We start from the raw sequence: 12,323 nt of genomic DNA, 5'->3' as shown, positions 1-12,323 counted from the left end.
GAATGAGTGAGTAGTGAAAGGATGGAAGTGTGGGCAAACTGGAACTTTCCCAAAGAGGAAAAGATAGTGTTGAATGAATATATAAATTGAAAACAATTTATACAGGAAAAAAAAAATAACCAGTTAATTGGGGAAATAGTCATAGGTTTTGCTCCTGCACTTGTCATCAGTGAACTGGAAAAAAAAAAAAAAAAGACAATTTCCCTCAAAATCACCAATAGAGTTACAGTGGCATTTAAGAGTTTCATTTCCTCAGGAAGTCTGTTCGTTCACACCACATTGTCACAGGAACATTTTTAAATGTTATTTTCTCACTATTTTCTTGTTCTGCTGAAGAAGACTGGAGACCGTGGGACCACTGAGGAGAATACAAATGCCTAAATGCCTCCCTCCCCTTTTCACAACTCTGGCCCCTCCTCCTAACTCAGCCCAAAGGACTTGGGGTGAAATCCTTCCTCTGACATAGAGTTCCTGGAAATGTCTTTTGTTTGAAAGTATGAAGGACTCCTCACAGCTGGTAGCCAGGCCCAGGGAAACTTCAGTCCCTATTAAGGTGTAAAGTTTCCAAAGAAGGAGATGGAAAGGTTGGAAGAGATGGTGCAAACTTCTCATACAGCGGAGTTTCAAATTTGGGATATGTGTTAATATTTTTGCCACCATTTTCAAGTCCTCTTAACTCTATATTTATATGAAATTCTTAAATGGTTTGAAAAAGGGCCAAAATAACATACTCAGGCCTACCTACTTTCTTATTGACCTATGTTTTAGTCCACTAGGCTGCAGAAAGCAACATTCTAGAAAAGAGTTGGCTTTTACATGGGGATTTATTGGCTTACAAGCTTATAGTTCTGAAGCTGGGGAAAATGTTCAAATCAAGGCATCATCCAGGGGTGCTTTCTCACCTAAGACCAGCTGCTGGAGCCTGGGCTCCTCTGGCACATGGCAAGGCACGTGGTGGCATCTGCTGGGCTCTCCCTTCTCGTCCATGTTTTGTTGCTTTCAGCCTCTTGCTTCCATGGCTTTCTCCTTTCTCTCACTCTCTGAATTACGTTCTCTTATAAAGGACTCCAGTAAGAAGATTAAGACTCATCCTGGGCTATCCCTCACCTGAAGCAACCTGATCAAAAGGCCCTACCTACGATAGGTTCACACACAGGAATGGGTTAGTTAAGAACATACTTTTCTGGGGTCCTTAATGCTTCAAAATGTCACAACCTGTGATTCAGATGAGGGTATTTCCAGACTCAGGGCCACTTCCCCTGACCAGCCATCCTTCCTCCTTTTATGACACCTCGCTGAGGTAAAAGGAACCGCTCGAGCAACCAGTGAGTGAAATCCTTCTTATATGGTCCAGTTTCTGCCCAATTTCCTCATGTATTAATTTCATTCTTGGGGGTGTGCGTGTGTGTGTTTGGAGGGGACTTCACCTCCTGTTCCACGGTAACAGTTACCATAAATAGCTCAAGTACCCATGTCACTGCATTCTAAGAGGAATGACATTTCTCCATATGGGAGTCGAACATTGTTGGAGTTAGTCCATTTGAAGTCACTCTCCTCTGTTCCCTTTCCACTCAATTTGAAAAACACTGACTACCTGTCAAAACTTGTTTCCCTAAAAAGGGGCAAAAGCAGCAAAATTAATCATCAAGCACCATCATCATTGAATACAAAGTTACGTAAAGGTCTCTGAAGACTAGACAGGGCTTAAAAGTACATGAGGGCGTGGTTAGGGGTGAGAGATTGGGGATCCCACCCCGTTTGCCCCAAAGCATGTCCACCCAGCCTCCTGGCTTGGCAGTGGCCACAGAGAGACGGCCTCCACGTCAAGCCACCTCGCCACAGGGTCTGAGAGGGGGCTGTGTGGGCTCCACAGCTACATCTGTGTTGAGTCTGTCTTTCAAATGCAGCACACCAGCAAACCAAGAAAGCCATCTAATTTACTGTCAGACCAGGATCTGCTGACGTTGAACTTAGAGTAGAGACTCAGTAGGAGAATAATCAGAATCCAAGGAGACGTCGGTCTGCTGAATTCTAAAATAGGTTATTAAGGAAAAGCAAAAGCTGCCAGCGTAGTCTGTAATTGCTTAGCTTCTAAACTATAGTGGTAGCCCAAAATTGGTCATCAGAACTAGGATTGGTTTTCTAGTATATAGTGGTGGAAAGAAAGAATCTCAAGCATAAACTTTTCACACACACATAGAAACACATGGACACACGCTTCTCTCAGAGGTTCAAAACAGGCACACAAGCAACTACTTATACATATATATATATTTTTTTTAATAAGGAGAAAGCAATCACTGGCTCAAATAGGACGTGTTTAGAAAGCAGTACTTTTGCCATCTCTTAAAAATTTTGACTATTTATTTCCCATCTTGGTCTGAAGACTTGGGTTTTGGACCATCAGAGGACAGCTTGCTTTGAATGTGTGACTGAGAGAGCCCTTGGCTAGAGAAACTTCAATTATTTACCTGTCGGAACAATTCAGCAGAACAACTAGTACGAATGTGCTTAGTTCTACCAAAGTCAGTCTGTGAGCCAAGCCGCCGGCACCTGCTCTGCTGCCCTGAGCATCTTTCCTGATGTCAGCTCTCTCAACACTGACTGTCCGGGCAGAGCCAGGTGAGCCCCACTGGTGAGGGAACACAGGCACCGAAAACCTACTGCAGAAATCGGGTGGCTGGCTGCAATTCTGAGGGTGGGGAGACGAACGAGGTAAGGAATTTGGGCTGCTACAGGAAAAAAAAAAATTTCCTGGCCACCTAGAGAAAAAGAGGAAAGAATAAAATGAGAAGGCCCCGGGAAGCAGATGTGACTCAACTGATAGAGCATCCGTCTACCATACGGAGGGTCCAGGGATCAATCCCCAGGGCCTCCTGACCCATGTGGAGCTGGCCCACGTGCAGTGCTGCCGCGCACAAGGACTGCCCTGCCACGCAGGGGTGTCCCCCACATAGGGGAGCCGCATGCGCAAGGAGTGTGTCCTGCAGGGAGAGCCGCCCGCGTGAAAAAAACGTAGCCTGCCCAGGAGCAGTACCGTACACACACAGAGAGCTGATGCAACAAGATGACGCAGCAAGATGACACAACAAAAAAGAGGTACAGTTTCCCAGTGCCACCAGGTAATGCAAGCGGACACAGAAGAACACACAGCAAATGGACAGAGAGAGCAGACAATGGGGGGAAGGGGAGAGAAATAAATAAAATTTTTTTAAAGGTAGCCTTTAAAAAACATGAGAAGGCTCCATTAGACCCTATCTGCTTTTAAGCAAATCCGGACATTAAAATACAATATACACAAAAGCCAAAACGGAAATGAGAATGTGATATTTGCTGTAGAAGGGGCAGGGGAGGGGGGCTCACACAGGACTCCTTAAAGTCCTGTAGTAACAAGGTCTCTTCACGTACTCTCTCGGTGTATGTTCTTTTCCCCACTTCCTCTGTCAGGCAGAACGATCCTGATCATGACTCCCGGGAGAAATGGAATTATTGTGTCAAGAATGCAAAGAGAAACAAGCCAGGGCTTCCTGCCAGAACTAGGCTCCTGCGGTTCCAAAGGGAAGGTCCCAGGGCCAGGGAACATCCTAGGAAGCAGGACGAGGAAGAGCTCGGCCACCTGGGGATGACAGCGGTGGAGGATGCCCTGGAGGCGAGGGAGGGAACTGGGAAGGACCCACGGCCAGCACGTGCTGGGGCGTGGAGCTGAGCCGCTCCTGAGCACCACTGCCGGGCACGGGGTTGGGAGACTGGGCGCTTTCTGTCCTTGTTGGGCCAGATACCTGCCTGTCCACCCCTGGACTCCCTCAGAACTGCCTCCGTGAACCCACAAACCTCCTAATTCCTCCCGACACAGTGCAGGTCTCTGCGACTGGGGATGCCATTGGGGACCAATCCAAGCCCCTGTGGGTGGGAGATGAAGGGACTGACTACATGGGTAAAAGGCACACTCACAGACTGTTAATTCCAGAGGAGATCTCTTGGGTCGTCTTCACCCATCCTTACTTTGCACTTGAGGAAACTGAGGCACAGTGAGCACACGCAATTTACCGTGGCCACACGGCTAGTTCACTATGTGTGTGGATGAAAAAGGAGATCATATAGAAACCACGAGATGCTTAGATGAGCTTTTTTTTTTAAAGATTTATTTTATATTTCTCTCCCCTTCCCTCCTTTGTCTCCTCTCTGTGTCCATTCACTGTGTGTTCTTCTGTGTCCGCTTGCATTCTTACCATGCAGCTCTGGAAAACTTGCATTTGCATCATCTTGCTGTGTCAGCTCTCCGTATGTGTGGCACCACTCCTGGGTGGGCTGTGCTTTTTTTGTGCAGGGCAGCTCTCCTTGCAGGGCACACTCCTTACGCATGGGGCTCCCCTATGCGGGGGACACCCCTGTGTGGCAGGGCACTCCTTGTGCATCAGCACTGCGCGTGGGCGAGCTCACCACACGGGTCAGGAGGCCCGGGGTATTGAACCCTGGACCCTCCATGTGGTAGGTGGTCGCTCTATCAGTTGAGCCACAACCGCTTCCCTTAGATGAGCTTTTAAATCACTTTCCAATGTGATTTATTTACTGCACACATTTTGGAAAACCTAAAAAGTGCAGTGCAGAAAAGAAAAAGCTGTAATCCTATTCCTGAGATAATTACCATGAACATTTTGGTTTGGACCTTTTAAGAAGATTCTGTGCCTAGGCGCAAATCTGTGTTTGTTGATGGCCTCTGAAATCTTCCCAAGTAGGTTTCGATGCTTGGATGTCTGCCTTTTTAAACCCAACTGTTGGAAATCTAGGAATGGCACCATTTCCGGTGGGAAAGCGAGCTGGTTCTCTGGCTCTGCCATTCACTTATTCATTTAACAGATATTTATTGGCATTCCCCACATGCCAGGCACTGGAGTAGGCACTAGGTGTATATATCACCAAGACAGTTTCAGTTCCTGCCCTCACGGAGATTACATTTGAGCCAGGGAAGCACAACGAAGCTGCGTTCCAATAATGAACCAATGCAGGGGCTTCTAACCGGGCAGCAGCGTCTCCTGGCTCTGTGCATACAGGGTTCTGCCAGGAAAAGCCTTACTGATCCCACAAGGGGCCTGCAGGCATCTGAGCTGGCTTCCTGGGAGTTTCTCAGGCCCCACCCCAGACCTATTGACTGAGAATCTGCATCTTAACCAGTTTCCAGACGATTCTCAGGCACGGGAGAGTTTGAGAAGCGCTGGTTTAAGGCATGAGTGGGAATCAGCGTTCTGAGACCATGCCAGGCTGAGGGTCCTGGCAAGCCCCTGAGCAGGAGCTGGGCCCCAGGACCGATGAGGCTGGGGGGCGCAGCAGGGGCTGCATCCAGCCTGCGTCGGAGCCTTCTGGTTGGGGGCCACGCTGAGACCTCACGGGGTCTCTGGGTTTCCTTAGCTGCTCAGAGGCAATTTCCCTTCTGCTTCGCTTCTCCTCGGGCTGCAGCAAGGATCAGCTCTGTAAATCTATTCTGCGGCTCTGAAGCACAGTCAGGGACTGAACTGTGCCCCCCCCCCCAAAGGTATGTCCCGGCCCTAATGCCCCCGGTCCTGTGAATGTGACCTCATTTGGAACTAGGACCTTGTTATTAGTGAAGAGGCCAAACTGGATGAGGATGGGCCTTCAGGCAATACGACTAGGGTGACTGGAGGAGGAAATTTGGGCACAGGCTGGGAGATAGAGACAGAATGACGGAGCAGAGATTGAGTGATGCCGCCCCAAAGTAAGGGGCTCGCTGGGTTCCACGGGAAGCCGGGTTCAAGATTCCTGTTCAAGGCGGCGGACTTGGCCCAGTGGCTAGGGCGTCCGTCTACCACATGGGAGGTCCGCGGTTCAAACCCCGGGCCTCCTCGACCCGTGTGGAGCTGGCCATGCGCAGTGCTGATGCGCGCAAGGAGTGCCCTGCCATGCAGGGGTGTCCCCCGCGTAGGGGAGCCCCACGCACAAGGAGTGCACCCCGTAAGGAGAGCTGCCCAGCGTGAAAGAAAGTGCAGCCTGCCCAGGAATGGTGCCGCCCACACGGAGAGCTGACACAGCAAGATGACGCAACCAAAAGAAACACAGATTCCTGTGCCGCTGACAATAACAGAAGCGGACAAAGAAGACGCAGCAAACAGACACAGAGAACAGACAACCAGGGTGGGGGGAGGAGGGGAGAGAAATAAATAAAAAAAAAAGATTCCTGTTCAAGAGGAAGCTGGCCCTGCTGATATCTAGATTTCAGGCTTCTGGTCTCTCAAACCTTGTGACAAATGTCTGTCCTTTAAGCCAACCAGTTTGTGGTACCTTGCTAAAGCAGCCTGGGTAAACTGAGGCAGGCACCATCATTGTTAGTGTCCTGAAGAGAAGTGGAGAAGAGCCGGACTTTGCAGGAACTTCCCAGCCTACCTCACCTTGTCTAGGACAGCGGGTGGTGATGGCATGCAAAATGTAAACCCTTGTGAGCGGCTATCAGAGCAAGAGCTGGGGCTCCACACTCATTCCCAAGAACAGGCAGTGGCGAACAAAGACCCTCTTCAGCTCCAGCATTGCATATCGCTGCGGGGTGGAGGGGGCTACAGACTGTGAAGTCTGCAAGGTTAGGCTCACGGGGCCAGCATCTCCTGCACCCCACTTTCTTCCCGCCCGCTCTCACTTGCCCTGGCAGCCTCAGCTTCCTATTATGCCATCAGATTCCGAAAGGGTGGAAAAAAGAGGGTTGGGGTGAACGCATTGTCGACTTTGAGGGCTAAAGAGAAAATGCAGGCCTTAAAAAAAAATGTAAGCCAAGCCCACATCATCGAGTATGAAAAACAAGCAGCACCAGACATCCCTTCGGAAATAAAGGACTTGAATTTCATGAAGGCCTTTATTCCCTTTATTTACTCTTATTAATCAGATGGAAGTATCTGGTTTCCAAAGCTCTTACCTACAACCCCCGCCCTGCTGGGCTACACCTTTGTAATTCTAAACCAGGCTTGGACCAGGGACAGAGGATCTGGGAGAGCGCCTCTTTGTTCTCCACTTTCCCATTCTATTTTGTAGCTTCAGGCACTGAAGTAGCTCCTCAGCTTGCTTTACTAACCTGAAACCACTCACCCGCCTCTGTATCGGTTACTGGTATTTATATAACACACATCCTCGAGGTGTTCACAGCACACTTTCAGCCATGTACCATTTTATTTGTTTTCACGACAGTCATGAGCTTGTTTGTTTTGTTTTTTGTTTTTAATTGCCAGTTCATGGGAAGGCAGATAGAGGCTAAGAAAGTTCAAGTTGGAAGTTGAGATGATATCATAGCCATTAGTCACTGGGCAGGACGAAGCACCTGAAGTCCTAAGATATCAAAGATCATCGTCAGAAATATTTAAGTGCTGAAAAATACTAAGAAAATATCAGGAGCTCTTATTTCCACCACCTAGAGTCAAATGCTATTCATACTGCATTTACTTCCAGCCTCCCACTGCCCCAAATCCCTTTTAAAAATTACACAAGCAATATGTGCATTCATTCTGTTAAAAAAAATTTATTGGAACAGTACAGATACAGCATCCACATACACACACAGCCTCCCATCCATCTGTCCACCACCCCAGAGGCACCTACATGAATGTGGCAGGTATCTTTCCAAACTTAGTATCTTGTGACATCTAGACTCATCAGCCAGCAACTTGCTTTTCCCAAGGACATTTTGTTCCTGAGAGCTATTCGTCCTTTTATAACTGATTCATTTTTTTGTGGTTGTGTAGTATCCCATCAGATGTCACTAATTGATTCATTCTCCTTTTGATAGTCATTTCCGATTTCTCGCCTTGGCAAACATGGCAACAATGAATGTCCCTGTACATTTCTCCTAGTGCAAGATGTGGAACTATTTCTCTAGGATTGAATCACATCACTTGGGTCACAAGGCCATGCACCTTTTTAGTTTAACAACTACTGCTAAATTGCCCTCCAAAGAGCAGGTTCCAGTCAATGTACCTAATATCCATGAACGAGGGTCCACATTCCAGCAAAAATTCTTGTTCTTGTCATACTTGTCCAAGTATGATTCTCAAGAGTTAAAAATATGACTCACATACAATTACAGAATGCACATGTGCTGAAAATGTATTCGACTCATTAAGATAAGGCTGATTTAAAGACCATTGAGAAAATGGGTTTATAAGGTCCTTCAAAGTGTCAAGACAAGATTGCTAGACTGGATATAAAACTGGTTAATGTCCTACAGGGTAGTAAGTTGTCATCTCTGAGGTTATCTTTTCTTTGGGACAAAAATTATTTGCCTCTCTACCAGACACAAATCTACAAGGTAGCCTATAACTCACAGTCTCAACCTCTGGTTAATATTAAATTCTCCTAGAAAATAAAGTTATCCTCAGGCCCTCAAGCAATGCTTTGGTGTTACCTTGAAAGGACACAGTCATCCTCTTGACCTTATTTCCAGATTTCAGATAATTTTTCTTAACAGATTTTTAAAGTCCAAGCTGCTAAGGGATGCTCACTGCATTTCAATCTGAATTTCCGTAGTTACCAGTGAGTTTTGGGGGACCCGTTATTTTCACCTGGCTGTTTAGTTTTCTCTAGTTCCAGGTTTCTTTAGACAAACAGACATCACTAGTAAGAAAGCACTCTTTTCTACTCTTTTCTCTTTGGCCACCAGGAATGCATGGCACAAAGCAACGGACACCTTCACAAGTAGGCCCTAAGCAAACCGGGGGATGAGACCTGGCTGTCCCCAGTAAAGACTTTACACCACAAAAGGTGCTGAAAAAAACAAAAGCAAAAACACAAAACCCCCCACAGGATTCTGATGCTTAGCCCAGGGAAGAGCAAGGGGTGCGTGTCCAGAAGCGTGCAGAGGGCCGGCCTCCAGCGCCACCAGAGGCCTCCACGGCGCAGCGTTGCACAGGAGGGAGCCAGCTCTGCCTGGTTTGTCTCTCTCTGAATTAGGCCGGATCCCTTCGCTCACGCGGGTCCAAAGCCCCGACCCAGCAGCCTACACTTATTGGTTCCCAATCCTCGGTAGGGAAGGGGGCGGGAGTTTTCAGAGCGTGAACGCCTCCTGCCCCAGTGTAAAAGAGGAGAATTTGGCCAACAGAGATCAAATAAAACCCGGATGGTGAGGTCCGCAAATCACAGGGAAAGGCTGAATAAAAAAGTGGTGGTGTGTGTTTGGAGGTCATTTTGACTCAAACTCAAGGGACACGTGACGCGCCTTCGAGCCGCTAAAGTTTCTGCGCTATAGTGAAGCTCTGGAAACTTCCAAGAATGCCCTTCCTCCACCCACTCCTGCCTGGGCCGACGCTGAGCCTGAAGACTTTTCTGGAATCGACTTTGGAGTTTGATTTTTACGCTACCACCTGATTAGGAACAAGAGAGGCCCACCCGGGAGACGGTCGCATCTCGCTTTCCGAGGAGACCCCTCTTCCCATCGCGGGTTTTCCCGACCTGCCAGCAGAGTGGCCTCCTCCCCTTTTAAAAGAGCGACCTCCGAGCCGGATTGCCGAGGCCCTCGCGGGCGCCCCCGGCCCGTCCCGGGCTGGCCAGTCCGTCTGTCCCGGGTGCGGGCGGTGGCCGGCGCCCCGCGTCCGCTTCCCAGCGGAGGCACCGGGGGAACGTGCGGCAGGGCGCCGGTCCCCGCCCGGGGCGCGGAAAAGCGAGCGACGGCCCCACACCCCACGCGCGGCGCCCCGGGCCAGCCGGCGGGAGCCCGAAGGCCTGTTTTGACGCGTCCCGTCCGCGGGCCACGCCCCGGGGCCGAGGCGAGTGCCCGCGCCGGGGAATGGCGAGCACTGGTGGGCGCTCGGCGGCCGGGAGCCCGAGGAGTGCCCGAGGACGTGGAAACGGAAAAACACTAGTCTCCTCCGCGGACGGTCCCCGCCCCCGTCCGGGTCGCGCTCCAGTCACCCGCGGGCCGGGAGGGGAAGGAAGGGGCGGGCGCGCCGCGAGAGCCGGGGGCGGGATCGCGCGCTCAGGTTTCAGCCGCCGCCTACTCCCACCACCCACCCACCCCCGGCCGGACCCGCGGCGCCCCTGCCCACTGGGAGGGAGGGGACGGCGGCGCGGGGCCCCCGCGGGATCAGGCAATCCCCCGGGCGCGGGCGCGGGGTGGAGGGCGGGCGCGGGGAGGGGGCGCGGCCGCCGCAGGCCACCCCCTCCGCGCGGTGGCCCCGCGGCCGGGGTGCTCCCTGAGAGGCGGAGAAAGGCGGATGCGGACTCAATCTCGGCCCCCACGTCGTCGAGCGCGTCGCCCGCCACGGGAAGTTCCTTATAAAGCCGCTGCAGCCGCGGCCCGGCCCGAGAGGCGCCGCCTGCCTGCTCGGCGGAGGGCGCAGCCGGGACGCGCCCCGCGCGGTGGTCCCGAGCACCCACTCCCCCGAGTGGCCACCCAGGCCAGCCCGGCCCCGGGTGACTCTCATCTCAGGGCCCGGGACAGCGCGCGCCGAGGCCCCCCTGCGCCCGCCCCACGCCCCGGCCCCGCGCGCCCCTCCGGCCGCGGCGCCCCGGGTGCGCCCCCGCGCGGCCGGGCATGAGCGCGCGCGGGCATGGCCTCGGCGGTGTTTGAGGGCACGTCGCTGGTGAACATGTTCGTGCGCGGCTGCTGGGTGAACGGCATCCGCAGGCTCATCATCAACCGGCGCGGCGACGAGGAGGAGTTCTTCGAGATCCGCACCGAGTGGTCGGACCGCAACGTGCTCTACCTGCACCGCAGCTACGCCGACCTGGGCCGCCTGCTGCGGCGCCTCCGCGACTCCTTCCCCGAGGACCGGCCGGCGCTGGCGCGCTCGCCGCTGCTGCCAGGTGCGCGCCGGCCACACGCGGGCTGCCCGGGAACGCGCGGTCACCGCGGGGGAAGGGGCAGCAGCGACAGTGGGGTCTTTGTGGCCCAGAGGTGGATGCTGCGTAAGTTTTAAAATGCAGTTAAGGGGAGGTGGAGGAGGCAAGTAGCGGTACAAGAGTTGCTAAAAACCAAGACCGGGGCGGGGGACGCGGAGACCCTCAGCCCGCCGATGACAGGAACCCACAGAGGCCACGCCGGGAGGACGAGTGGCCGTCCGGGGCATCCAGTGGCACCCCCAGTTTTCTCATCTCGGGGGAGTCGGTGAAAAGGTGGGAGGAGGGGCGGGGGCTGGAGGGGCGCCGAGACGCTGTCACCCATACCAGCTGGGTGGGCAGCGTGGCCTCGGGCCGGCGACCCCCACCCTCTCTACCCTGGAGAGGAGCTGCCTGCAGACGTGGCCCCCGCCGCACCCCGGCCGTGCCCGTGGGAGGGGACTTGGAAGGAGCTTTGGGAACTTGCTGCTCCAACTCTCGCTGTCTGGCTCTCCAGAACTCTCCCCGGGAGGAGAGCCCTGCGCCGCCTCCCGTAGGAAGTGACACTTGGCGTCCGGAGTGCTGCAGCGCGCCACGCGGCCTTGGCTGGGGAGGCGGGCGACTCAGCCCGCCGGGTCACCACCCCCGGGTTGGGTCGGAGCATCTGGGCCTGGTTAACTGCCGCCACCTCCTCCCTAGCCTTGGGACCGATCCCGGCGCACGGGACTCTTGTTTTCGCCACAGCGCGGTGGCCTCTCTTCTTTTTCTCCTCCCCGCCGGCGCCCTTTTCCCCGGGGCTGCCACTTGGAGGACGGCCGAGAGGGAGGCTGGAGGAGGGGAGGAAGCCTGAGAGAGGCTGAAGTTGAGACGGAAAGAAGAGGGGGGAGGAGGGTGACTGCTGCGGCGGACAAGGGGGTGGGGGGGCAAGGCTGGGAGCGGGGGCGGGAGCCGGAGCACCTGCGCCTCTGAACGCGGGGTGAGCCGGGTCCAGCCGCCCTGCTCTTTGTGCTTCCTCTAAGCACAGACTTCACGGAGTCTTTGGCGCGGAGGGAAGTTGAGGGTGTCCTTAAAGGACAGCGGACTTGCCACATAAATATTTATATGTATTATCCCGCCTGTGAGGTCGTGAGATCATCGCTAAGATAGTTTAGTAGTATTTCAAGCCCAGCAGCGGTTTTCCTTGCATTTGCTGTCAGGGTGCACGTGAAGTTCTATTTCTAACTTAATGAATGCACAAGTCAGGAAAGCCTCAGATGAAGGAAGAGCGTTTTATTCCATGACTTGAGTCTTTCCTGGGCATGAACAGATTTGAGCCCCCCTGAGAGCTGGCAGAGCCCACCCTCCCCCTGGCGCCCCGGTCAGCTCCGCTGGAATCCCAGGCACCTCGTCGGAACCCTGACTTCCCCTTTTGATTCTCCACCTGTCAACGTAGAACCAATCACCTACGTTCAGGGGAGGAGTCAACTGCCTGGTAGAGTGTCCAGCGTCTGTCAACCCACCACGGATGCCAGTTGTCACTG

The 12,323-nt window shown here is 53.1% G+C and overlaps 1 protein-coding gene across 2 annotated transcripts in view; it reads left to right on the top strand.

Annotated features, from left to right (window-relative positions):
• Nucleotides 1–10,459: 10,459 nt before the first annotated feature.
• Nucleotides 10,460–12,323, top strand: part of PXDC1 (PX domain containing 1) — a 34,961-nt gene continuing 33,097 nt past the window's right edge. Inside the window, exon 1 of one of the 2 annotated variants that reach the window (XM_004473571.4) lies at nucleotides 10,460–10,791. In XM_004473571.4, the coding sequence (XP_004473628.2) occupies nucleotides 10,536–10,791 (256 nt within the window). In that variant the 5' untranslated portion in view covers nucleotides 10,460–10,535. The remainder of the gene's footprint in view (nucleotides 10,792–12,323) is intronic. The other variant, XM_058285184.2, reaches the window with a different exon arrangement.

The sequence above is a fragment of the Dasypus novemcinctus genome, chromosome 22 (genome assembly GCF_030445035.2).
Source record: "Dasypus novemcinctus isolate mDasNov1 chromosome 22, mDasNov1.1.hap2, whole genome shotgun sequence".
In the NCBI taxonomy this organism is placed as follows: Eukaryota; Metazoa; Chordata; class Mammalia; order Cingulata; family Dasypodidae; genus Dasypus; species Dasypus novemcinctus.
This window is presented reverse-complemented; position numbering and strand designations above follow the sequence as displayed.